Here is a 27692-nt window from a genome sequence, read left to right on the forward strand (position 1 = left end):
GCTGGGCAGTATAGATTACTTTTCTTCTTTCTTTCCTTTTTTTAATGTGTACAGGTGTTTTGACTGCATGTATATAAGTGACTATGTGACCATAAAAGAACAGCCAGTGCTCTTAGCCTCTGAGCCATCTCTCCAGCCTCCTATTAGAATAAGAAATTTAATGAGATGATTTTCCCTGGGCCTGAATTCAACACTAAGAGTTGTTGATTCTTCCCACTAGGTCTCAGTGTAGTACCAGAAGAAAAATGCAACTTGAATCTCTGAGACAGAAAGCTTCTGAAAGCCTCACCTGACAGGAATGGAAGGATTCCACGTCTTTTCCAACTCTTTGCAGTGCACATAGGTTGTAGAGCCTCGGTACTCACAGCAGCCTCAATAGACAGCCACGGGAGACCGAGGAACTGCCTCCCACAGTACCCAATAAACAGTGCAGAGTGAGAGGAAAGGGAGTGAGTGTTCCGTGGAACACAAGACCCAGACAGGTCTTGCCTTGCGTCAGGCCAAGTGTTTCAGGCTGCTGGTTGTGTCCCTGAGCACCACCGAACAGAAAGCCAGAACAATTTCTCGTTGTCCCTGTCACATGCACCATGAGGGCAGACTCACCAGGTTCCTGATGCTTCAGCGCCTGCAGATCAAGACTCTCATTCTCCCTGAAGAACAACTGAAACTTTTCAAATGTCGCCGCGTACAAGCGAGCAGAGTCGAACGCTGCGTGAATTGTTTCCTAAGTGGCAGACAAGACAAACAAGACTGTTTTCCTTTATTCTTATTATTTTTAGTCACGTGTGTGTGTGTGTGTGTGTGTGTGTGACTATGTGCACGTAAGTGCAGGTGCCCATGGTGTCCAGATGGCGTGAAGGAGGTCTTAAGAGATGTGAGCTGCCTGGTTTGTGTGCTGGAAATCAAGCTTGGGTCTTCTGCAGGACCAGCGCATGCTTTTAACTCCCGAGCCATCTTCGCCACTCCCAAGGCAAGTTTTCTTAAGTGGAATTCAATTTAACACACACACACACACACACACACACACACACACACACACACACACACACACCACTGCACGCATACATAAGACTCAATTTTCTATTTTTTGGCCAGCCAATTAAAAAGCATGCGACACCATTTGTCGCATTCTGTCCTTCCTCTCTTTGCCCATCTGTTAATTCTCTGACTGACCTCTCTCTAAGCTCTCCACTGCTGTGCTGGTTATCATATCAATTTGATATGAGCTGGAACCATCCGGGAAAAAGAAACCTTAACTGAGGGATTCCCATCCCCCATCAGACTGCCTGTATGCAACTCTGCAGGGTGTTTTGTTACTTAAGGATTGTTGAGGGAGGGCCCAGGCCCCGGGGGGCAGTGCCACCCCTGGGCAGGTGTTCCTGGGCTGTATAACAAAGCAGGCTGAGCAAGCTTGGGGGAGCAAGCAGTAAGCAGCCTTTCTTGATGGTCTGTACTTCAGTTCCTGCCTCCACATTCCTGCCCTGACTTCCCTAAGAGATGGACCACAACTGTAAGTGGAAATAAATCCTCACCTCCATAGTTGCATTTGTCGTGGTGTTTTCATCACAGAAATAGAAACCTAACTAGTGTAACTGCCCACAGTATGTTTTTACTTATTTGCTCAATTGTGAAACACACATAGAAAGTGGTCTAGAATTGCCTACACCCCAATTCCATAAAATAAAAAAGAAATAAAAATAATAAAGAAAGAAAGCAAAAAGCAAAAATCAAGCCCACAGCTAGAGCTCAGCAGTTGTTTTTAGCATAAGGCTATGTGGCCAAACTACTGTGGCCAAAATTTATGTAAGGCCCTGAGTTTCAATCCTTGGCAATAATAGGTAATAATAATAAAAATTAATAACGTACTTGCTTTAGTCCCTGTCTCCCCCTTCTTCAGTGTGGTAATGTTGCTCATTTGAAATTAATCTGGGTTCCTTTGTTTTTGTTTGTGTTTTATTTTACTCTACCCTGACTTGTTTCGAACTGTATTAAAACATAAACATAAAACAGCTACCCTCCCTACTGTGTTCACTTCTTGTCCGCCATCCCCCTTTCCAACCCATTTCCTCCATCTCCGACACAACGCCGTTTTTCTTAGCTTCTGGGTTGTAGACCCCCTCGCTGACCCTTTTTTCTGATATAAAAAAGGACAGACAACAGAAACTCAGTTGTCTCTGGCCTTACTCACCTAATAATCCATATTGGAGTCACTCCTGTTAACAGCTATCTTCCTGAATCTTTCGTTGGCTTCCATGTCTTTCTTTCGTGTGGATGCACATCGCTTAGTCAATCATTCTCCCAGGGATGGGTATTTTGATAATTTCCAATGTTTTGTGATTAGGAGCAAGATGCTAACAGTACCTCATGCATGTGTCCTGTTTTATCACTGATCCTGGCTTCTCAGGCTGTTTTTAAAAGTGGCATTGTTAAAAAACAAATGCACACACAGTTTTTTTTTTTACATAATGCAATGTGTTTAGTGACCTCTGTTATTGTATTTTGCATTCAGCAAATCTCTGTATATTGGAGTTTATTTGCTGACTTCCTGCTTTAGGCTACTAGTCTGATATCTATTCATGAGATAGTGCCTGATCTTTTTAGCTATAGAGTAATATATTTAATAATAAGTAAGTATACTATCTTTCAAAGGCTTTTTCTTTTCAAATATATGTATTATGTATGTATATATGTATTGTGTATGTATTTAACTTACCAGACTGACTATAAGTTTCCCTATCTCTTTGGGGGTAATGGCTAGCTTTATGACACTGAGCCACCCTGTCTTAGAATACTCATTCAATTCTAGTTTGTGTCCTCCACAAAATCTTCAAATTTTCTATATTCATAGCTGAATTTTAAATAGTTCCTATTATGTTATTACTGTTTATATTACCTTCTTTTTGTTATTATGAGTGGAAGCCTTTTTCCTTTAAACATTTCTAATATTCTAGAACAGCTTATGTAGTATTGTGAACACTATGCCCTTGGAAATGGTTTTAACTGATTTTTACGTTACTATACAAAGTAATGAGTTTTATTACATGTGTTATACATATGTGCCATTATACTCCATTTTATTTCCCCTCCCCCATTCGTCTTTTTGTTTCCAATCTTTACCAGTCTCCTTCCTTCTGAAATGGTCCTGCCTCCTGCTTTCATATCACAAGTATCCCCCACCCCTTGCAGAATCCAGGCTTAACTTCGTGTGTGTGTGTGTGTGTGTGTGTGTGTGTGTGTGTGTGTTGGGGGGTGAGGGTGGTCATAAACTAAAAAGGAACCATGAAAGGGGAGGAAAAGATCCTAAGGAGGAGCAGGGGAAATAATGAGACAATAATGATCTTTGACGAGTTGATAAAACTCCCCCCATGAAATCACCAGGGTCAGCTGGGCATGGTGGTGCACGCCTTTAATCCCAGCACTGGGGAGGCAGAGACAGGTGGATCTGTGTGAGTTAGAGGCCAACCTGGTTTACAAATAGAGTTCCAGGGCAGCCAGGGCTATTACACAGAGAAACCCTGTCTCGAAAAAGAAAAAAGAAAAGAAAAGAAAAAAAAAAAAAAAACCCCACCAAGGTCAAGTGCGTTTCATAAGGTATAATTTTCTCTATGGCAAGGTTTCTATGTCAGCTAGTTATTGTAAACAGATTTCCCCTAAATATTCAAATTCATTTTGATCAACATCTATACAGTGGTCTCAGAGCTTTTAGGGGCTTTTGTCTATTTGTTTCTTCATTTTCGTGATCGTTTCTTTTCATTCTAGTTGTGTTGGCCACACCTTCCCCATCCTTATTTCTTTTCTATTTGGTCTTCCTTATGATGAGAGTGTACATTAAGGTATTTTATTTATATTATTTTTAATTTATGTTCCGTTTATGTTTCAGTCTGCCTCTATGTCTTGTGAAAGAGTCTCCTAACATATTTGGTACACATACTTTTATATTTCATTACAAATTGTGGGTTTTCAAATAATTAATTCTTTTAGCTCCATTAGTGCTTATTGACTTAAAACTCCTCCATCTGGCACTGGGGTTAACATAGTGGGCCAGAAACAGCTGTCCTCAGAAAAGTCTGCCTGCAAAGATGGCCTTTGCTCAGTATCAGAAAACCTGGGCTTCAGAGAGGGCTCTGTCATCATTTATCAGATACTTGACTCGTATCTGAATACTTCAGGACAACATGCGGTTTATGCTGAACATCTGCTTTCCCTCTGGGGAGTCATGCTGGGCAGAACATGCCTTTGTGTAGGCATCAGTGGGAACTTGGATGTGGAGATGCTAAGCAGCATCCCTGCTGGCCACTGTTTCCGTGGTCCTCACTGCTCCTTGCAGAAGGGATCAAGGGTCTCCACTGGGAGAGGGCCCTGGGGGGCTTGTGTTCTGTTCTCTTGGACTTTATTTAACATGTTGTTTCCTGTTGCTGATCTCACTCTACATCCTTTTAGTGTGTTAAGTCACAGCCCTGAGTACAGCTGCATGCTGAGTCACCAGGGTGTCCTTACAAATCCACAATGTGTGGTGGTCTTCCACTCACAGGGCTACAGTTCTGCTTTCTTACTGCTTGTCTGTCATTAGACCTCTGAACAACCCTTTAGCTTGGCCTTTCGGAATCACTGCGTTCTGTCTGCTAGCATATTGGTTTGTTAGGCTTTGTAAGCTAAATTAAAAGCCTTTGTTTAAACTGGACCTGGTGACACACGGATCTGAAATCCTAGCTACTTGAGAGACCGAAGCCAGAGGATCACAAGCTCAATGCCTACCTGAGCTACAGGCGGAGCCAGCCGTGGTAACTCAGTAAGAACTCATCTCAGGCTGTGGGTGTCCTTGCAGTATGGTGGAGCATCTTTCGGGCATATGCCCAGAAGTATTATAGCTGGGTCTTGGGGTAGAGCTATTTCCAATATTCTGAGAAAGCGCCAGATTGATTTCCAAAGTGGTTGTACAAGTTTGCACTTCCACCGGCAATAGAAGAGTGTTCCCCTTTCTCCCCATACTCACTAGCACTTGAGTTCTTGAGCTTAGCCATTCTGATGTGTATAAGATGGAATCTCCGAGGCGTTTTGATTTACATTCCCCTGATGACTAAGGACATCGAACATTTCTTTAAGTGCTTCTCAGCCATTTGAGATTCCTCTGTTGAGAGTTCTGTTTAGCGTTACACCCCATTTTACAATCAGATTATTTGGTTTGTTGGTATTTAATTTCTTAAGTTCTTTATATATTTTGGATATTAGCTCTCTGCCAGATGTAGGGTTGGTGACGATCTTTCCCCAATCTGTAGGCTGCCCTTTTGGTCATATTGACAGTGAGTGTCCTTTGCCTTACAGAAGCTTTTCAGTTTCATGAGGTCCCATTTACTAACTGTTGTTCTTAGTGCCTGAGCTGTTGGTGTGTTTGGGTCCATTTGCTCAATTGTGTTCATATCAGCTTTATTCGTAATAGCTAGAAACTGGAAACAACCTAGATGTCCCTCAACTGAAGAATGGGTAAAGAAAATGTGGTACACTTAAACAACAGAATACTCCTCAGCTATTAAAAACAAGGGCATTTTGCATTTTGCAGGCAAATAGATGGAACTAGAAAAAAATCATCCTGAATGAGGTAACCGAGACCCAGAAAGACTCACATACTCACTTATGAGTGGACATTAGCCACATAGTACAGGATAAACATACTACAATGCACAGACCCAAAGAAGATAAGTACCAAGGAGGCGCCATGGGAGGAAGCTTGACTCTCACTGAGAAAGGGAAATAAAACAGACATCTGATGTAGATGAAGAGAGGGACGATGGTAGGAACCAGGTGTAGGAAAGCAGGAGTGGGAGGCAGTGAGGCTGAGAGAGACGGGAAGCTGATGGGTGGGGATCTCCGGGACAAGCTGGAGACCTACATCAGGGTAGGCGCCTGGGAGGATATGGGGTGACTAGAGCTGAGACTCCTAGCAGTGGAGGATATGAAGACTGAAATGGTCACCCCCTACAGCCAGGCAGGATTTCCAATGGAGGGAGGGCGACACCAACCCACCAACAAAACTTTTGACCCAAAATTTACCCCACATACAAGATATGCAGGGATAAAGATGGAGCAGAGTTTAAGGGAATGACCAACCAAGGACTGGCCCAGTTGAGACCCACCCCATGGGAGAGAGCCAACCCCTGTCACTATTAATTATACTCTGCTTTGCTTGCAGACATGAGCCAAGCTAACTGTCCTCTGAGAAGCTCCACCCAGCAGCTGACAGAAACAGATATTGAGACCCACCAGCAAACATTAGATGGAGATCTGGGAATCTTGTGGAGGAGTTCAGGGAAGGATCGAGGGACCTGACCTAAGTATACATGTCGACTGGACCTGGGTCCTACACTTACGGAGCTGATGGCCAGCTCAGTCTTCAAGTGGGTCCCTTAGCAACTGGAGCGGGGGCTGTCATTGATATGGACACAGTTGCCTGCTATTGGATCACTTCCTCCTAGCTGGGCAGCCATGTCTCGCTCTTAGTCCTGATGTGACATGAAGTGGTGAGGCAGGATGGCGTGTGTGTGTGTGTGTGTGTGTGTGTGTGTGTGTGTGTGTGTGTGTTGCTCCTGCTCCCTTCTCTAAGATGAAGGGAGGGAGGGAGGGGGAAGGGTGGGAAGGAAGGGAGACTAGGAGGAGAGGAGGGAAGAGATTAAAAAAAAAAACACACAGCTGCAGATGTAGCTCAGTGGTAGAACATTTGCCTAGCACACATGAGGCCCAATCCTTTCTTTACGGGGGGTCGGGGGGGGGGCAGAACTCATTCTTTTCGTGTTTGTTTATATTTTTCATTGTGAGCCTAGCCTTTAACAGCTGAGCCATCTCCTCAGCATTTTTTCTTTTTCTTTTTGTTTTTTGAGACAAGGTTTCTCTGTGCTTCAAACTCACAGCAGAACTCATTATTCATTGTATTTCTGGTAGATTCATTTCAACTTGGTCAGATTTTTAAAAATATGTTTTCTGGTTGCCTGTTTTTTACTCTCATTATTTAATTTTTGATTGTATTAATGACTTTTACCTATGGCCTCTGTGTTGGTTGTCACAGTCTCCTTCCATCGCATTGTCTCCATTCTCCTTGTTATTTAAGCTGGGTCATTTCTCCTTTAGAGGAACATACCTCAACTGTGTTACTCTCTCCTCAATATCTGTGTTTGTTTTAGGCTTCTATATAGTCACAAGCAAATTCATATCAAACACAAACCACCGGTTTTATTTGCTTTAAAGTCACTCCTTAGGTGAAGGAAGCTCTTTCTGTAGTAGAGTTCCTTCTCAGCTAACAAATTCCCAAGGTATTTGCACATTTAAATATGCTTTTCTTTTCCTTTATAAAACTACTTATTTTAAATTATGTTTTGATCATATTCTTCCTCTCCCCTCCCTACCCACCCGACTTTAAGTTCTTTCTAAGAAAAAGACAAAAACAAAAAACAAACAAACAAACAAACAAAAACCCACCAAACAACAACAAAAACTAATACAACAATAAAACTTCCCCAAACAAGAAAACAAAATAAAACAATACCTAAGCAGGGAAACAAATGAACCAAAACAACAAAAATAAAAGAACAAAACTAGCCAAATAATAGTGTGCACACAAAACAAAACTGTATAGTCCATTGTATGTTGGTCAACTACTCCTGAACAGGAAGCCTGCCGTGGAGTGGTTGATACACCCAGTGTCTCTCTATTGGATAAAACTATTAAAATTTGATTTTTCTACAACATTTATCCTTAAGGGACTACTTTGGCTGGATAAAAAGTTTTCTTTTTTCTTCTCATGAATTTATTGAACAATTATACTTTATTATTGCCATGCTTTGTATGTTATCTAAAATGTTATTTACTTGTTTTTTTTTTTGTTGTTGTTTTTTATATATAGTGTGTGTGTCCCTTTGTATATACAGAAGCCAGAGGTCAACTTTAAGTGCCTTCTTCAGTTGCCCTCCATTTTGTTTTTTGAGACAGGATCTCTCATTAAACCTGGGGCTTACCAACTGGTTAGATCAGCTGGCTAGCAAGCTCCAGGGCTTTGCCCATCTCTGTCCCCTTAGTGCCCAGCTAAAGTTTCAGATGCATGCCATAATGCTCTACTTCTGCATGGGTGCTGCAGGGGTGCAAGCTCAAAGCCCATGTTTGTAAGCCGGCACTGTTTCTGACTGTCTCCCCAAACCCCTTTGTGTTGCTTGTATGAAGTTTGAGGTGAAAATACATAGTAAGTTTAAGTCTTATAATGCTGAATGTACAATGTAGGACCGACAAGTTGGCAAACTTTACGTCTGAAAAATCATATAATGGAGGGAAGGCAGTTGAGAGTAGGAGCCACAGTCCTGCTCTGATTTCAGGAGCCCGATTACCCAAGATCGGGGAGAAACAGACCCCACCCAGAGTGGGCTGTCTTTTCCTTTCTCATGTCAATGCTTTGGTATTAAGGTTGGGATAACGGGGCCTGGAGAGATGGCTCAGCAGTTAAGAGAACTGGTTGTGCTTGGGGAAGACTCAGGTTTGGTTCCTAGCATCCACGTGCCACTCACAGCTGCCTGTGACTCCAGTTCCTTGAGGTCCCACACCTATTCTGACCTCCATGGGCACTGCATGCATGTGGTGCATAGACATACATTCAGCCAAAACACTCATACACATAAAATAAATCAATATAACCTAGGTGGTGGCGGCAGTGCACATCTTTAATCCCAGCATTCCAGAGCAAAGGCAGGAGGATCTCTGTGAGCTCAAGGCCAGCCTGGTCCATAGAGCAAGCTCTAGGACAGCCAGGACCTTGTCTCAAAACAAAACAAGATAAAAAACCAAAAATAAATAAATTAAACCTAAACTTATTTTAAGAACCGGGACACTAAGGTTAAAGAATTTTGTGTGGAATAGCTTGTTCAAAGTCTCTTTGATTTTCATTAATTAATATTTCACTTTACAGCCTGTTCACAGCCCCTGCCCTCCTCTCCTCCCAGTCCCCCCTCTGACACCCATACCCCCACTACCTTTCTCCCCACTCATCTTTTCCTTCTCCTCAGAGAAAGGGAGGCCTCACCCCAACCCCATGGGTACCATCATACCCTGGCACGTCAAGTCACAGCGGGACTAAGTGCATCCTCTTCCCTGAGGCCAGACAAGGCAGCCCAACTTTGGGAAAGGGATCCAAAGGCAGGCAACAGAGGCAGAGAGAGCTCCTGCTCCATTGTTAGGGGACCCACATGAAAAACAAGCTGAGCTTTAGTCAGCATCTGAATTGGAGAGATGTTCAGAGAGGAAAGGAGCTTGCTGCCCAACCTGATGACCTGAGTTCAGTCTCCAGGATCAACCCTACAAGCTGTCTGAAGTAGGAGTTTCTGGTTTCTATAAAAATTCATGTGTGTCACTTGATGTTTTTCTGGAACCTGTCTTGTGAGAGGGCACATGATATTTTGTGGAAAAGTGACATGTGAGAGGGCCCATGATGTTTAGATGAAACATAAATACAACCTCACAGACAGTGAGATGATGGTTTTGCACTGTTCGCTGCTGTGCAAAACTTTGTTGATCTCTGCTTTATGGAGAGAAATGTGCCAGAGAACTTCTCCTGGGATTCCAGCGGATTCTGCTGACATGTGCCGAGTCCGCAAAGCTTTGTTGTTTCTGCTGGACTGGGGCGCTGCTATGGATTCGTGTTGTTGTTTGGTGTTTGCTATTGGATTGGATTGCTGGTATCCTGACAGTACAGAGTGGAAATGGCCAAAGGAACTATGTTTAAAAAGGTCCACATCCTTTCATTCTCTCCTTCCTCTGGTCAGAAGGGAGGTAGAGGCTTTTGAGAATCCTAAATAAAGTAGGTTTTTGAAAAATATCAGCCTCCAACTGTCCTTTGACCTCAATGCTTTCTCTGTTTCACATGGACATCCACCCACAAACAAAACAAAACAAAACAAAAAAACAACATAGAGTCAGCATCAGTATTTAAGGGTGATGGGCAGAAGCCCTTATATTTAATCTCTAATAGGTCTCAGATAGTTAAATATTTTTTTAAAGAAACACAAAGCATTTAAGAAAAGATGACTTCAATTAGAATGAGGCTGGCAAGACCTTGCTTTGCTTTGTGGACCTGCATGGTGTCCCAAGGAACACATGACAATGGTTTGCTAACGGGAGGCCCCTGTTCTGCCAGACATAATAAGGCTTTAAAAAATGTAATCTTAAGTTTTGCAGCATATTTAAAATGTTTTAATTACATATTTATTCACTTACTTTGTATGATGGCAGTTGCCACCATACACTGATAGATGTCAGAGTAAAACGTGCCTGTAGGAACCAGTTCTCTCCTTCAATCACATGGCTTCCTGGGGTTAAACTCAGGTCATCAGGGTGGCATCCAGCACCTACCCGCTCAGCCATCTCACCAGCCCCAGCACCAACCACTGAGCCATCTCACCAGCCCCAGCACCAACCACTGAGCCATCTCACCAGCCCCAGCACCTACCCACTGAGCCATCTCACCGGCCCCAGCACCTACCCACTGAGCCATCTTACCGGCCCCAGCACCTACCCACTGAGCCATCTCACCGGCCCCAGCACCTACCCACTGAGCCATCTCACCGGCCCCAGCACCTACCCGCTCAGCCATCTCACCAGCCCCAGCACCAACCACTGAGCCATCTCACCAGCCCCAGCACCTACCCACTGAGCCATCTCACCAGCCCCAGCACCTACCCACTGAGCCGTCTCACCGGCCCCAGCACCTACCCACTAAGCCATCTCACCGGCCCCAGCACCAACCCGCTCAGCCATCTCACCGGCCCCAGCACCTACCCACTGAGCCATCTCACTGGCCCCAGCAGGACAAGTTTTTAAGGTTTCCACATTATTTTTCAGATCTTACTATTTAAAGATTAGGGACCTGTCCGTTTCCACAAATAGGACATTCAAGGAGAAGAGAAGAAGAATGCACAGTCCTTGATTTCTTACAATTTGGGAATATAATAAACAGTAAAAGTGAATCTACCTTTATTTGTAGGATGATGGTGAGAAAGTTCCTGTCATCCTCAAACACGGAAGACAGGCTTGGCCCGGGGCCGCAGGTCTTCTCTTCAAGCTTTTTGTTAATGAGAGGGCTGGTGAAAGCGTCAAAGTATGAGTCAGGCACCAGATTAGGAACTGACAACACAGTGTTTTGAAAATGATTAATTGCCCCAGAAATGCCATCCTGTCAGAGAGAAAACACAACCATAATGTAAGCACAGGTGACTGTGTTTAGGAAGTTCTTGGATTTTCTGATAACTAAGAATAACTCATTCTGTGGCTAAAGAGGTGCCTGACAGGTTTAGAGTACTTGCTGCTCTTCCATAAACTGTATTTAAGATCATCCCATCACCCACGCTGGGCACCTCACAATTGCCTGCAAACCCAGCTCCAGGAGATGTTTGCACCTTTGCTTGGCCTCGTTTTCCTGCAGGTACTCTTGCGCGCGCGCACGCACACACACACACACACACACACACTAAATGAATGAATATATAAATAAAATCTGTTTTTTAAAAAAGGAATAACTCAACCAGAGCAGGTGTGTTGATTCTGCAATTCTAAGAATACACCAAATCAGAAGACATGGTTCTGCTTTTAGAGCAAGTATTTTCTAATTGAAATGAGGCAAACTGCTGGGGTAGTGGTGGTGGTAGTGGTGGCAGCAGTGGTGGCAGTGGCGGGGGTGGTAGCGGCACACGCCTTTAATTCTAGTACTAGGGAAACAGAGGTGGCCGGATCTTCATGAGTTCAAGGCCAGTGTGGTCTACAGAGCTAAGTCCAGGACAGCCAGGGCTACACAAAGAAATCCTGTCTTGAAAACAAGACAAAACAAACAAACAAAGAATAAAAGAATTGTAACACACTGTGATAAGGTACATATTTGACCTCTGAACAGAACTCTAGAGGGTTATGAGAGAAGGAAAGCCAGGGGAAACTTGAATGATGATTACAAGTTTATTAATATTTGGAAAAATGTCTTCTAGTCTACAAATATAAGCTGAGGTAAAAATTAGACATAGAAACAAAGATTTATGTGCAAAGACATTCCCTGTGGAATCACTCATAATAACTAAAATAATTAGAGAAAGCAAAAATATTAAAAAATGGTGGATTAGGCCTATGAATTGTGATATATTAGTATGTATTAATTATGTAATATATAATTATATAAAATAATGTAATATATTAGTAATATATTAATATCTACCATATATATGTGGAAAATGCTATAAGATATTTCCAAAGTAATTAATGACATGGAGAAATGCTTATGATATAATGTTAAGGAGAAAGAGGGGGGGGGCATAAAGTTATTGTGTAGTTTAAATTCTGATTTCAGGTCTAAATGTTGTGTAAACACTGCTCCCCAATTATCCCCTGATATGTTAATAAAGCAGCTTACAGCCAATCAACGAGTAGGGGAGAGAATAGGGCTGGACTTCCTGCCAGCCAGGGGAGAGGAAGTAGGAGATTCAGCCATGGGGAGGTGTCCATGGAAGATCAGGAGGAAAGAGCTGGAGCCCAGGAAAGCTACAAAGTGCAAGTATCACTGGGATGTGTGCTGGGAGTAAGACAAAAGAGCATAGAGGGTTAAGAACAGACTTAAACTGCTCAAAATTGTGTTGTGAAGCCTTGTCTTATAAAAGAGCCTCAATTATTCATGTGATAGCCAGGTTAAGAAACAAGCTAAGAGAAACAAATGTTGTTTTATAAAAATAACTCAACAATAGGGGCATGGAGAGATGGCTCAGAGGACCCAGGTTCAATTCCTAGCACCCATATGACAGCTCACAACTGTCTGTAACTCCAGTTCCAGGGGACCCGGGACCCTCACATAAATACATATGCAACAAAACATCAATGCACATAAAATTAAAAGTAAATCATAAAAAAGATATTTTGAAAAAAATTGAAAAAGAAAATTTTTAAAAAGAGAAAGAAGGATGACCAGGAGAACACTATAGAATCTCCAACTTAAAAATGTGTCCAAGTGCATATAACCTCATGGTGCGTTAGGTATGCAGGCACACCAGCAGACACAAAACAAGACTGGGAGGAAACATGGTCATTGTTTTATGTTGATAAATTTATGTATTGTTAAGATGAATAACCAACCCATCCCTAGAATTTTGTAAGATAAAACATGGTTTTAAAAAGACTTCAAAAGTGGTGTTTACAACAGCGAGATGTGTTAGACACTGTTCAGAGAGGTGCTTTAACCAATGCAAGGCTTGCACCACCCTGAATCATCCTCCTGAGCGAGTGCCTAGCCAAGCCTCTGATCTCTTCCCAGGCAAAGCGGCAGTGCCAAGGGCAATCTTGCCCATTCGCTGACCAGAAAGAAGTTGCTCCATTATTTTAAAGGTTGCTTACTTGTAGATGGTAGAGTATGAAATACCCACCAGAAAGTCTTCCAAAGAAGGCTCGAAGAGCAGCGACTGGACCGTGAGAATCAGCTCCGTGAGGAACATGGGGACGAGAGACTCATCTTCTTCCTGCTTTTCCATCAGTGGCGCCCCCTGGGAGGACCACATGCACACGGTTACAAGGACCCCACCCAGTAGAATGCTACAGAGCAGAGTGAACACACAGAGATGAGTAGACTTGACTTCACACAATGAGGTAAATTTAGGTCCTTGGCACGTGGAAGTCTTTCTGGGGATAATACCGTAGGAAGAACAAATAAAAATATTGGAAGATGATATACAAAGGGAGGTAAAAATGTCTCTCTTTGTAAAAATGAAAATGCAAGCAAACTTGGAAAACGACTTTAAATAGAAATGGGGTTCATATACTTGATGGAAGCCTCACGTTCTAATAGCCAATATTGAGACAGATGTGCCCTTGCTCATTTCTGTGGCTGTCATAAAATGCCCTGACAAATAGCTGCACTGGAGGGGAGGGGGTCGGTTAGGCTCACAATTCCAAGCCACAGAAGGTCACTGAGATGAGGTCAAGGCAGGACCTCAAGCCACGAGCTACATCAAATCCACAGTCAAGAACAGGGGCAGAATGCATCCTTGCTTGCCTTTTTTTTTTTTTTTTTTTTTTTTTTTTTTTTACTCCTCCTACTTCTATAGGGCAGGGCTCAGCCCAGGCAATGGTGGCTGCCACCCAGGTCACGCCACCTTCAGGGCAGGCAGCCCGACTTGCATTATTTTTCACTAAGACTCCCGTCCTGCATGGTTCCAGGCTATGTCAAGAATGACAATTAAAACGAACCATACAACATTCAAAGAGAAAGTTCTCAGTTTTTCCAGAATATAGAAAACCACAGCAAAAATTCTGACACAGAGACGCTCCTCAGGGAACACCTGGAGACTTGATTTTGTCCAAATGTACCTTTTTCTCACTGACTTCAGGCTTCTCCTCAGTGATCCACTTCTGGATGATGTCTGCCGAGGGGGTTCGCTTTAGTTTGTCAGAGAGAAAATTCAGAAGCGAGCTGGCGGTGTTCACGGTTAGGACGTGCAGCGTGTTCTGAATTAGGTAGTCATTCAGACGGATGAAGCTTGAGAGAAAGGCAAACGCTCTCAGCTTTCTGTGACCACTACATTTTCTTTTTGACTACTACATATTTCCGACAGCAACTCTAAGGCAGGAATTTAAATTTTAAAACATAATGTCTCCGGGAATTTTGGTTGAGTTATATTAAAACACGAGATAGTTCAGACTTGCTCTTAGGCTTTCTTCCCTTGAAAGCATAACTATATTCAAATACAGGGCATCGACTTAACTATTTCCCATGGGCTATTTGATGAACAAGATGGATATTAAGTATAATACATCCATCCCCCTAGTCAAAGGGCCACAGGAGTTCTTCAAAGAGCTTTAAAGAAAAGATCTATGTATACAATGCATGTAACTTACATCTGTAGGTAAAGTGTGATGAGATCTTTGCAGTTTAGCTCATATGGGGCACATACTCCTGTAACACGATTCTCATGGTTTCAATGCCCTTTGACAGGAGCTGTTAGCCCAAAGGCATCAATTCATGTCCTTAGTGGAGTGTTGGCATTGCAAGCTGTATTTATGTTTTACATGGGTTCTAGAAATCAAACTCAGGTTGTCAGGCTTGTGGGGTACCACTGAGCTATCTCCACAGCCCAGGACTGGCTTGTTCATGTCTTAAAAAAAGGGATAGATTCCCTACTTTATCCTGAAAGAAGATGCTCTCACCAGGTGAGCCTCATGCAATGATGCCTTTTGCTGGCCTGTTCTGTGTACGTCATTTTTTCAGATTCTCCGTAAGCAGGCAAATCATATGGAGTTTCAACAGAATTTTTAATATTTAACTTAAAGTAATCTGAGGAAAAGACAAGACAGAAATCTTTTGTAAACATTTCATCTTTCAATTATTCATTCAAAGAAAAACAAACAAACAAAGTACAAAAGAAACATGATCCTTTGGTTTGTGAAACAATCCTTAACCCCAAAAAGCAAATATAATAGAATCTACACATCAAGCAGAACTGTGGTGCAAGTGAAAAGAGAGCAGTTATTTAACTCTGAAGAAAGTGGAAATGCCGGAGAGATAGTATTTTAGAAGGCTACCCCCTTTTGGGCCCTCCCAGCTCTTGGCCCTTCATACCCTCGTAGGGTTCAAATACACTGTCATCAGGGATAAATCCTGCGGCACGTAAGGCAAAGCGGCACGACTTTCTGACCACGTCTTTTGCCTCACTTCGGAAATCTTCCAGGCGCTCTGTCACCTGAGCATTCATGGGGAGGTATAATTAGTCATAGCAGACTCCAGAGAAGAGAGGAGTCTAAAACTTGACAATGTCCATTACCTCCTGCAGCCGCACAATTTGTGCAGCCTTGAAGTCCTGCAGGGTGTAGGTGTGAAATTTTTCAATATAACAAAGTCCCATAAAACTCAGTTGATAGCACATGTCATTAATTTTAAGAAGAGCTGGTAGCAGATACTGAATAAAAAAAAAAAATAGAAGAAGAAGAATTAATCATACTTAAATTTTAAAGCCCTACATTGTAAAAGTATGTGCCACACAAAAATCGGTTATGAAGTAGTTATAGGTGTGTGTGTGTTTGTGTGTGTGTTAACTTGGCTATGAGGTACAAAAGTCAGTCGTCAAGTGGGAACTCTTCAGAAACTTTTTTTGTAAAAGAATTACTCAAGTTACCATATTTCGTCTGCCCAATTGTCTCCCTTTCACGTTGAGAAGCATGCATGTCTTTTGGCTATTAAGGAGCAAAATTGAAGGCAAGCAGCAGAAAGCTGTGCATTTTAAATTTCAGCTAATAGCTACTAAAAGGCTTTATAATGTCCAGTCACAATGATCACAGAAGGGACCACTTATTAATCTAAAAGGCTATGATTTTGACATTGAACAAAATAAACTTTACTTTAAATTTACTGTGGCTAACAAGATGTGCTAGAAAAGGACAAACAAAGTCATCAACGACTCAGCATTTCCATCCCAATAATGTTCCCAAGGGGGGAAAATTTATACATGAATATTTATAATATGCTTAGAAAATATTTAGAGAATTTATAATGTTCTCAGAAAAATTATATATGGATACTTATTTGTTAAAAATCATGCTATTTGTAATTGCCAAGAAGCAGAAAGAATTCAAATATCTATCAATAAAAAAAATAATAAAGTAGGTAAACCACACAAAGAATTATATTTAGCTAGTGAAAATAAATGCTATTTCACAGCACAGGTGCATTTTGAAGAGATTAGATTAAGTGAAAAATGTCTGTCACATTATATGATTCCATAAGTGCATAGAGTGGGCAAAATTATGGAGACAGGAAGTAGATGTTGGGGGAGAAGCAAGGGAGCTGGGGAGAAATGGAGGATGGCTATTTGTGGCAAGTGGAGCTTCTTTTTAGGGTGATGGATATGTGCCAAAATTGACTGTGGCAATGCTTGGTCCAACCCGCGAACACACTAAAGTAAGTTATATTACTAAGTTATACACCATGGGTGGGCGAATACACAGCAAGCATATTAAATTATGTATCAACAAGTTGTTAAAATATAGGCTCAGGTGCTTACAAGGCTGAGTATTTTCATAAAAGAAACATGAAATAAAAATAGCAGGGCCAGCAAGATGGCTCAGCCAGTAAAGGTATCTGCCACCAAGCCTGAGGACCTTAGTTCAGTTCTAGGGACACACCAAGTAGAAGGAGAGAACAAATCCCATAAGTTGTCCTGTGACCTCCACACATATATGCGCGCGCGCGCGCACACACACACACACACACACACACACACACATACACACACACACACACACACACACACACACACACACCAAAGAAGTAAAATGCAACAAAAAATGTAAAACTAGGGGCTGGAGAGGTTGCTAAATGGTTAGGAGTCCTAGCTACTCTTCCAGAGGACCCAGGTTTGATTCCCAGCACCTACATGGCAGCTCACAATTGTCTGTAACTCCATCCCCAGGGGATCCAACACTCTTCTGGCCTCAAGCCCTGCACACATATAGAACACAGACAAATATGCAGGCAACACACAAAATAAAGGTTAATTTTTTAAATTTAAAAAATGATTCTTAAATAAAATGTTTAAATTTCATGCATCTTCTTTTAGCCTAGTCTAGAAGAATCAGCCCCTAGAGTCACTTAATTGTGCCATTGTGCTTGTGGGACGTCAGTTAGCATCTAATAGATATTTGAACAACAAAAGTAGATAGGAATGCTAGGTGAATCTTAGCTTAGAAAGATGAGAAATTTCTAGCACACTAGGAAGAAATTTTAGAGGAGATACTCTCATGACCATGACAGCACTGACAAAGTGACAGTCTTCAGTGTAAAAGGACAATAGGACTGGGAGAAGCCATTTAAAAGATGGCTCAGTGGTTAAGAGCACTGCCTGCTCTTCCTGCTCTTCCAGGGGTCCTGAGTTCAATTCCTAGCAACCACATGGCGCCTCACAACCATCTATATCCTCAGATGCAGGTGTTCATATACATAAAAAAGGAGAAATCCAGGAAGATTTTTTTTTTCATAATGACTAAAAAATCCGATATACTCTATACATTGTTCAAAGCATAGTAAAAAAAAAAAATAAAAAAAAGTTCAAGTGGGAGCCGGGTGTGGTGGCACAAGTCTTTAATCCCAGCACTCAGGAGGCAGAGGCAGGTGGATCTCTGAGTTCGAGGCCAGCCAGGTCTACAAAGCAAGTCCAGTACCGCCAAGGCTACACAGAGAAATCCTGTCTCAAAAAACAAAACAAAAAGTAAGTTCAAGAGGCTAACAAGCTTGAAGTGACAGATGCACAGTCTGAGGCTAACGCTGCACGGAAGGAGAGACATCCTTGCACAGTTCAGCATGCTCAATGGGATGACCGGAGAGGACACATCCTAACACCTACTTTGCGTGACTAAGTTTAATTATTATTAATCTATATTTATCTTAGTTCTCTCAACCTCCTCTATCGTACAACTGACAGATTATTCTCAAAGAGAAGCAAACTGTGACTGCTGACCCTGTTGTAGAAACAGGCTGCTGAAGTTTTGCCTGCACGACATCGGCATACTTAGTCATAGATGGGGCAGAGGCGCACGAGCCTCCCCTCGCCGGGGAATCACCAATCAAAGATTTCTAAACTGCCTTTAATTGAAGGAGCCTGGGTCACTCTCTTCCTACACGCCTGCCTTTTGTGGCCCTAGTTAAGGGGCCAGAAGACACTGAGTACTGAATTGCTAAATGTTGCGAAGGGGAAAAGGCTGTTAAGTACTTTTACCAAGATGAAATAGTCTATGCCAGGCGTTTCTATACCAACACTTGTGACCAAGTCACACTTGCTTGCCCCTAGTGCTTTTAAAACACGATTAAGGAATACATACAGGATTAACAATGAACAGATTTTTTTGCAGTGCTTTCCGGCAGCTCATGATTTTCTTGGAGCGGACGTTCTTCCTCCACACGCTGAAAGCCTTCCACTTCCGGAAGAGCGAGAAGATGGGGATCTTCGTGAGCTCCCTGTGGTACAGATACTCCTGCTCCCAACGTTCGATCTCGATGTACTCGATGTCGTCGTTGTAAACGTGGGTCACCGCCCTACTGCTAATTGTGTAGTAGTCATTTTTATTGATGTTCTCATAACTTACGACCCTGTGGGCAAATACCGATTGAGACAAATTGATCAAGTATTGCGAAGTAAGCAATGGAAACGCTTTTTGTTGTTAGAGATAAACGTATCAAAGGACAATGCCATTGAAAGTTCAGCAAATTCCAACAAACTTTGAAACTAAAGAAAAGTCTCAAGGGAGAAGAGCAAGATTCAAACAGACAAGATGTTAGACAGATGTCATGTTAATGACATGTTCAATCATTACAGCTGAGTCATCTTTTCAGCAAAATAAATCCACTGTAGACACTTTTATACGTTTATTTACAGGCATGTGACATTCAGAGGACAACGTGTGGGAGTCAGTTTTCTCCTTCCACTATGTGGGTTTCTGGGGAGGCCAACTCGAGGTCTGCAGGCTTGGCTGCAAGTATCTTTACCCACAAGTCATCTTGCTACCCTCACTCTAGACAATATTTTTCTTGAGATAGGGTCTTACTATGTGGGCCTGGTTATCCTGAAACTCAGTACATAGATCAGGCTGGCTTTGAACTCACAGAGGGCTGCCTGCCTACCTCTGCCTCCTGAGTGCTGGGACTAAAGGTGTGTGCCACTATGCCCTGCTCAACTACAGACATTTTTAACTTAATGTCCTTTCATACAAACTTCTTGAAATTGAGTTTGTATTAATTAGTAACTCTTTAGAGCATTGGTTCTCAATCTGTGGGTCCTGACCCCTAGCGGGGGGCGGGGGGAGGGCGGAGAAGGGAGAGGTGTCACATATCAGATATCCTACATATCAGATATTTGCGTTATGATTCATAACAGTAGCAAAATTAGTTATGAAATAACAACAAAAAAAATTTTGTGGTTGAGGGTCACCACCGCACGAGGAACCGTATAAAGGGTCGCAGCATTAGGAAGGTTGAGAATTCTGGGAATTATTCAATATCAACAGCACAAAAGACCCTTAAACGATCCAGTCCTGGCAGAATTATGAGAAAGATGAAAGGAAACATGGGTTATGAAGAGTAGAATAAAAATCCTAGTTAAGCTCAAATATATGCCTAATTCATCCCATGAATTACCGTCAGAAGTTTTGTAACTAAGGATGCACCTTTTCATCTGCTCTCAGGGGCATTCCTCAGCTTCATATAGCAAAAGAAGAAGAAATGCAAAAACGGGACAAATTAAAAGGGAAAAATAAGGGCAGGTTTGTTTTTCAAAACAGGGTTTCTCTGTGTAGCCTTAGCTGTCCTGGACTCACTTTGTAGACCAGGCTGGCCTCGAACTCACAGAGATCCACCTGCCCCTGCCTCCCACAGTGCTGGGATTAAAGGCGTGCGCCACCACGCCCAGCTTAAGGGTAGGTTTTTAAAAGAAGATTGTTGACTTAAAAATTCTTTGACAGGAATTTAAGGCACAAAGATGTTTTCTGCAATTTTACATATAGCAACAAAGTAAGTGCTGCTTAAATGAAATAAGGCAAGTGTGAAATATGGTATACCATCTTTTCAAAATATGTTCAGCAATATAGGAGAGTAGCACTCATAAAGAGTCTAGGAGAGTCTAGAGCCACAAGACAACAATTAAGCACAAAAATCAAAGCCCAAATCACTTCTGTATTAAAGCCATGCAAAAGCGCATGCAATAGGGGCTAGAGTGGGTGCGCGGTGGTTAAGACTAATGGCTGTTCTTGCAGAGGACTGGAGGTCAATTCTCACCCATGTCAGTGGCTTACTTGTTACTCCAGCTGCAGGGGACCTGTTGCCCTCTACTTGCCGCCACAGGTACTAGCACTCATGTGCACATCGTACCCTTCCCCCCACAACACACACACATAATTAAAACATAAACAATTTAAATATTTTTAAAAAGTATATGCACTAGATAAAGAGTAGACAGTGGTACCACAGGGAAAACCAATGTTTCCCACATGCGTGTTTTGGGTTTGGCTCTGTGTTTTGAATCTGGAGAGTAAGGTCCTTACAGAGAGGCCTTTCAAATGTCTGCGAAATGCCTGCCGTGGTTGAAGATCAATAAGATACACACTTATGATCAGCTTTTAAGAGATCAGAACAGAATTCTTATCTGTTCTGGGCCTCTTAGTCAAAGCGCTATGAACCATTCCCATAAGCCAGTTTGGGCTATTTGTTTATATTTTTGCATTAATAAAACAGTAAAAAAATGTTGCTTTCCTACTTCACTGCTGCTATGGAAAACTCTACCTGCTTTGCTTTCATCTGACCTCAGTGTCTGACTTTTTGTATGTATTCTGATTAACACAGGAAAATTTGTGTCAGGCATTGCACGAAACATTTGAATGTTTTTCCTTTGACACTATCAATAGCTGAAGATATAACTGGTACATATTTGGGTTCTCTCCATCATATGAAACTTCAACTTGCCTCTTGTTTCAGTCACCATTCTGTTGCTGTGGAGAGATGCCATGACCAAGGTAACTCTTATAAAACAAAGTGTTTGATTGGGGGCTTGCTTACAGTGTCAGAGGTTAGTTCATTATTGTTATGTTGGGGAGTATGGCAGCAGGCAGGCATGGTGGTGCTGCAGTAGCTGAGAGCTGCATCCTGAATCATTTGGCAGGGCAGCTGGTGTGGACTTCTTAAACCTCAAAGCCCACCCCTAGTGACATACTTCCTCAAGGCCAAGCCTCCAATCCTTCTAATCCTTTCGAATAGTGCCACTATTAAGTGACTAAGCATTCAAATATATATGTGCCCATAGGGACTGTTCTTATTCAAGGCACTATACCTCTGAAATTTCAATCAGCTCAGGTGTCTCATTAGCATCAGACATTAAAACCAAGCAAGAACAAGCAGATGGCCATCGTCTTAGACATGTCTGGAAAACTTGCTCGGTGTGCTCTGCTGCTGACGTTGACAACAGCTGGGGCCCATGACATCGATCCACTTGATAGTGATTAATGCTACTTAGAGATTTATTTTTATTTTATTTCTTTACAAAATATTTTCAGGCCTCTCCACAAAGCAAAACACAGGTAAACCTTTCACAAGCATGTGTTACATTTTTATTGCTATTTATTTGTTTGTTTATTTATTTATTGGGATGGGTCAGAGGAAAATTTGTAAGAGTCATTCTGTGTTTCTGCCATGTAAATTCTATGGTTTGAACTCAGGTCATCAGGCTTGGTGGCAAGCACTTTTACCATCTGAGCCATCTCACCTGCTGGCCCAAATTTGGTGGCAGTGGCCTCTCACCTGCTGGCCCAAACTTGGTGGCAGTGGCAATGTGGTAGAGGCACTTCACTTCATGGCAGGTAGGAAGCTGAGAGAGTAGGGGGATGCCTAGGGACTAGGAACAGTCACTAAAGGCACACTTCAGTGACCTACTTTCCTCAGCTAGGCCTCGCCTTCTCAAGTGTCCTAAACCTCCCGGAATACTGCCAGCAGCTGGAGACCATGTGCTCAGGACACGAGCCTGTGGGGCCAGTTTGTGTCCAGGCTCAGACACTGGATCCTTAGTGTGGAGTCATACTGAGTGCTTATAGAAAAGCTAGAATCCAGGTCAAACCCAGACTCTGAATCCTCGCGCATTCCAAGGTCCCAGGGCAACAGCTTCCTACACCATGCTGATAGAGATATTTATGAACTACTGGCTTCCACTTGGAAATTTACAAATAAGAAAAGCTGCAGAGCCCAAGTGAGTTCATTCTCATGGAGACACTTAAAAACTGCCATGGAGTTTTCCCTTCCTCAGCATCTCTTATCATTTCCTCCATACTGACAAAGAAAAGCTGGCCCTAACTTCCTTTTAAGTATTATAGACTCTTGGCTACTTTTTTATCTATCTGAACCGTGCAGAACTTCCTCCTGTTTGTCAATAGCTTTTTCCTGACCCTGGTGCTCGTCCAACTTGACGCTTCATGTCTTCCCTTGTTCCTTCAGAATGGTGTGTGCCAGCAGCCATATTCACCCCTCCTTCAGCCTCCCACGGACCAGCTTTGAGGCCCATTAGTCCTTCACCCCCACTTCCTACATCAACTGTGATTTTTTTTGAGGATTTTAAATATATAAAATGAAATATGATCATATCTATCTCCATATCTTCCCCCAAACACGACGCCCCTTCCCAACTTTATGCTTTTTAAATATATATATATCTCACTAAATCTAGTGTGTGCTATGCATGTATATACATGTCTATACATGTGTGTGCACATATGTATATGTATCAGTGTGTGTATTGATTAGTGTGTATGCATGTATGAAAATACATGTGTGCGTGTGCGTGTGCGTGTGTGTGTGTGTGTGTGTGTGTGTGTGTGTGTGTCTGTACATGTGGAGGGCAGGGATCAACCTCAACTATTATTCACAGGCGTCATCTGTCTTGTTTTGTGACACAGGGTCTTTTACTAGGATCTGGGGCTCATTGATTAGGCTAAGTTGGCTACCTGGTGAGCTCCAGGGGTGGTTCTGTGTTCACCTCACCAGCACTGGAACGGCAAACACATGGCACCATGCCCAGCTGTTTATCTGGGTGCTGGGGACTGAACTCAGATTCTCATGCCTGAAAAGAAAGCACATTACCGACCGAGGCTCTTCTCACAAAGCTCCAACCCAATCCAATTAGCAGACAGAGGGGACAGCCAGGTCAGTGAAAGCCCATACAAATCCAGATGCTGTGTGCAGTGTTCTGTGATCTTACTTCCTTTCCTATTGAAAGGTTCTTCCCTGAATTCGGGCCCCAAGGTTCTGTGCTTTTGGAACGCCAAAGCAATTGTTCTCCACCATACAGTCGTAACTCATTTTTAGCTCCTCCCCATGCAGAAATAGTTTACCAGTCAGGGTTTTTTTTTTTTTTTTTAATCATAATCAATGTTACCTAGAAACAATCAACTTATTTAACAGTTTACCAGGAGAATGGAGTTGTGATTTTAAACAAAGGTCATGTTCCTGTGCAGCATAAAAATGTTCTATAATCCTAAAACACTTCCCAGATTTGCTATAAAATACCCACGTAGAGACAAGACTTTTATGACTGCAAGGGCTTGTGAAGATGCTACTTATGACTTCTTTATATCATACAAGAAAAAATGCAAGGGGCATAGTCCATCAAGTTTGATAAAAGCTCCATGTAAAATGTAGTTCCTAAGTAGCCATGGCGATGCCCCTAACCCTTCCTGAAGTAGCTCCCTGAGTCTCACATCAAGACTTGGTGCAGGATCTGTTGAAGGTCTCGGCTGCCACCTCTCAGGAGAGAAATAAGTAAGCAGGAAGCAGCGAGTGGCGGAAGATGCTTTATTGCCCTGTGCCAGTTGACTAGAAATTCCCAGTACTTGGGATGACTGGTCCTCATGCAATTAGCTATCAAAAGTACCATCACTTTTAACTCTAAAGATGCCTCTTCCTGTGGCAGATGCAGTGCAGAAGTTTCTTGTGGTGGTGTAGTTGAGCTAAAGCCCAGTCTAGCCTTTCCCTGCTGAGCTTATAGCTTGATATTCTATTTTCTCAGTAATAAAAAAAATAAAGAAATGTTTGTAATACAGATCAGAATACATGCTAAAACATTATGTAATGCTACATAAATATATGAGAAACACAGCAGTGTACTGCCCTGTAAAATAGTTAACTTTTGTACCTAGAAAAAGGAAAGATAAATGGGAATATAAAATCACTGTATGAAGAGTCACTTAAAATTGAGAGATAATCAAAATTACTTTTGATCATACTTATCATTTGTACCAAATCAATTATGGATAATATTTACAGTCTTATTTGTGATTTGTTACACTAAATGAATGGCTTTATAAACGAGAACTCACTTCAGGTTATATGTGTCGTATTCAATGGAAGACTTGGGCACTGCCGAAATCATGTAAAGGAACCCAAGGTGCTCGTTCTCATGGACGATTTTGATGATTTGCAAGGGGTCTCTAATGTTGGCTTTGATGACTTCCTCTCGGTCGTGGAAGGTGTACTTGGGATAAGTTGAAGACCTCTTTCCGAAGAGCCCTCTTCTTCCAATACCCGTGCGAGGCAGTTTAGATGGAGGAGGGGAGAATACATCAGCAGAGGGGCGAGGGGGCTAAACAAAGACAAATGTACTGAGCAGGAGCTTCCGCGAAACGAAAAAAAAAAAAAAAAAAAAAAAGGCCAAGACGCAAAACCCCCTCAAAGGGGGAAGATTCTGAAGCTGACAGCTTTCACCTGTCATTAAGGAGCGGCATCTCAACCCTCACCATTCCTTTTACCACACAACAGTCCCGCGCGGTCTTCTCTCTTTAACACCACACTTACACCATGTGCTGCTGGCTCTCCGGAGTAGCTCTCTGGGAGCTCACCCTTCTCCTTGCTCAGTTGCGCTCTATCTGTCTCCTCTCAGCCTCAGCACTTATTTGGACGACTTTGATGCTTTTCGGTGAATGCAGCCTCAGGCTGCTTCCATCGTAGCTTGTAATAACCTCTGGAGATCATTGCTGTCAGGACCAGCGCTTCTCAAATCTAAGTGCACTTGTGGATTAGCGGAGATGTAAGGGACTCGTTTAAAGGGCAGGTTCTGATTCGGTACTGCTGCGATGGTGGGCCTGGGATCCAACATCTCTAACCTGCTTGCAGGTGGCACTGACCGGTAGCTGGACCACACTTCCGAGCAGGAAGGCTGAGTGCCACCCTCCCTGTGCTCACCCCCCACATTTTGAGCAGCTCTTTGGGATATATATATATATTTCTCCCGGGGCATCTCTTTTTTTCCATGATTCTCTTTAATCCCTTTTAGCAAATTCCTTCAATTTACAACCAGGAACTGTGCATTGCTCAGAAGCTGCCATTCCTGCTCAGCCATCCCATCCATGGAAGATACCCACACGATTTCTCTTCTTAACCCTCATGTTTGTGAGGGTTTTTATGTCAAATGAATCAGTTGTTTTAGAAGTCAAACATTTTCCTGGCTCTACTTACATTCTCCCTCAAGAAGGAGAAACAGCTTCTCCCATCTCTATTTCTTTCTTAATTACCTACCTACCATCACTTAAAGCAGTGGTTCTTAACCTGTGGGTTGCAACCTCTTTGTGGATTGACTGACCTTTTCACAGGGGCTGGAAAACACAGATACTTACAACTTACATTATAATTCCTAACAGTAGCAACATTACAGTTATGAAGTAGCAATGAAATAATTTTATAGTTGGGGGTCACCACAACAGGAGGAGCTGTATTAAAGGGTCCCAGCATTAGGAAGGCTGAGAACCACTGATTTAAAGTCAGGCTCTGAGGAGCACTTGCCAAGTTCACTCCCAAGACCACTATAAAGCAGTCGATTGCTTTAGAATTCCCATTGAGTACTCGATTGCTTTAGAATTCCCATTGAGTACACGATGTGTTTTGGGCTACCTTGACCTCTATCTTTTCTTCCTTCCTTCCTTCCTTCCTTCCTCCCTCCCTCCCTACCTCCCTTCCTTCCTTTCTCTTTTGGGACAGGGTCTCACTATGTAGTTCTGGCTGTTCTGGAACTTGCTATGTAGACCAGGCTGGCCTAGAGCTCACAGAGCTCTGCCTGCCTCTGCCTCCTGAGTACTGGGATTAAAGTGTGCGCCATTTTATTGCTCCTCTTCAGAGTTTCCCAAGAGTTTCTCCACTTCTGGTAAAAAGTTTATTACAAATTTCAAATAATTATATATATATATATATAATAAATATGTTTAACGTTATATAATAACACCATTAACATGCAAGAAAATGTCAGAAGGCAAGCAAGATGCCAGATGTCCCCCCCCCCCCCCGATTTTCCTTTTCTGTGCTCATTTTCCTTAGAAATACTCTTATTTTTCCAGACGTGTGAAACCTTATCCACATTCTTAGGAACTGAGAGCGTGAGAGCACCGCGACCTACCTGGTGGTTTAAAAGACTAAGTGGTTTTATACGTCATACCTGCTTCCTTTTCACAGCCTCCTGAGCCTCCTGAGAAATAAGTGACGATCTTTCGGCCGTGCTTAGCTGAAGGATGCCGGGGAGCATGAGCTGCTGTCGGTTCTGTTTGTATATGTAGTCTGGCTGCTTGTGGTCTTGGTAGACCTTCAGCACTGGCTTTGGGAAGTAAGAGATGGGGTCATCTTGTTAAGGTCATTGCAGACTTTTTCGTGTTGACCACTATTGGACTCTCGCCCTGTTGGAAGTTCATCTGCTCTGTTCTAAGTTCCTATCCAAGCCAGTCCCCCTGCTTTCTGCCCCTGAGCTGCTGCTCAGAGAAGACTTTTCTGCTTGCTGTCAACACTTCTAGAACTGCGTTTAAGGAAAGCTTGGAACCATGGAATCACTTACCTCTAATGAACGGTGGCAAATGCACCACCACTCAACCGTTGGAAGAAACGAGCACCACACAAGTCTGTGTGCTGAAGGAAAGAGGGCCAAGGCTCTGGGATGCAAAAGGACCTTTAGAATGGGGCACCCGAAAACTACCAGTGGATACTCAGGGGAAAGGAGGTCACTTTCCACCCTGATTAGTTTTGGTTAATTTGACACAAACTGGAAGAGTCATGTGGGAAGAGGGACCGTCTAGTAAAGACTTGACTCCATCAGACGGGTCCCTGGGCGTGTCTATGGGGCATTTTCTTGACTAATGATTTATGT

General features: G+C 42.6%; 1 protein-coding gene across 1 annotated transcript in view; it reads right to left on the reverse strand.

The window, feature by feature from the left end:
• The window catches only part of Dnah6 (dynein axonemal heavy chain 6), a 201769-nt gene that overhangs the window by 171155 nt on the left and 2922 nt on the right, over window positions 1-27692 (reverse strand). The window contains exons 2-11 of the mRNA XM_051154749.1: window positions 26994-27149; window positions 24889-25151; window positions 18862-19129; window positions 15813-15947; window positions 15611-15731; window positions 15199-15325; window positions 14362-14530; window positions 13422-13538; window positions 11000-11200; window positions 604-724 (exon numbers count right to left, since the gene is read on the reverse strand). Coding sequence (XP_051010706.1) covers window positions 604-724; window positions 11000-11200; window positions 13422-13538; window positions 14362-14530; window positions 15199-15325; window positions 15611-15731; window positions 15813-15947; window positions 18862-19129; window positions 24889-25151; window positions 26994-27149 — 1678 coding nt within the window. The remainder of the gene's footprint in view (window positions 1-603; window positions 725-10999; window positions 11201-13421; window positions 13539-14361; window positions 14531-15198; window positions 15326-15610; window positions 15732-15812; window positions 15948-18861; window positions 19130-24888; window positions 25152-26993; window positions 27150-27692) is intronic.

This window comes from Acomys russatus, chromosome 13 (genome assembly GCF_903995435.1).
Source record: "Acomys russatus chromosome 13, mAcoRus1.1, whole genome shotgun sequence".
Classification (NCBI taxonomy): Eukaryota; Metazoa; Chordata; class Mammalia; order Rodentia; family Muridae; genus Acomys; species Acomys russatus.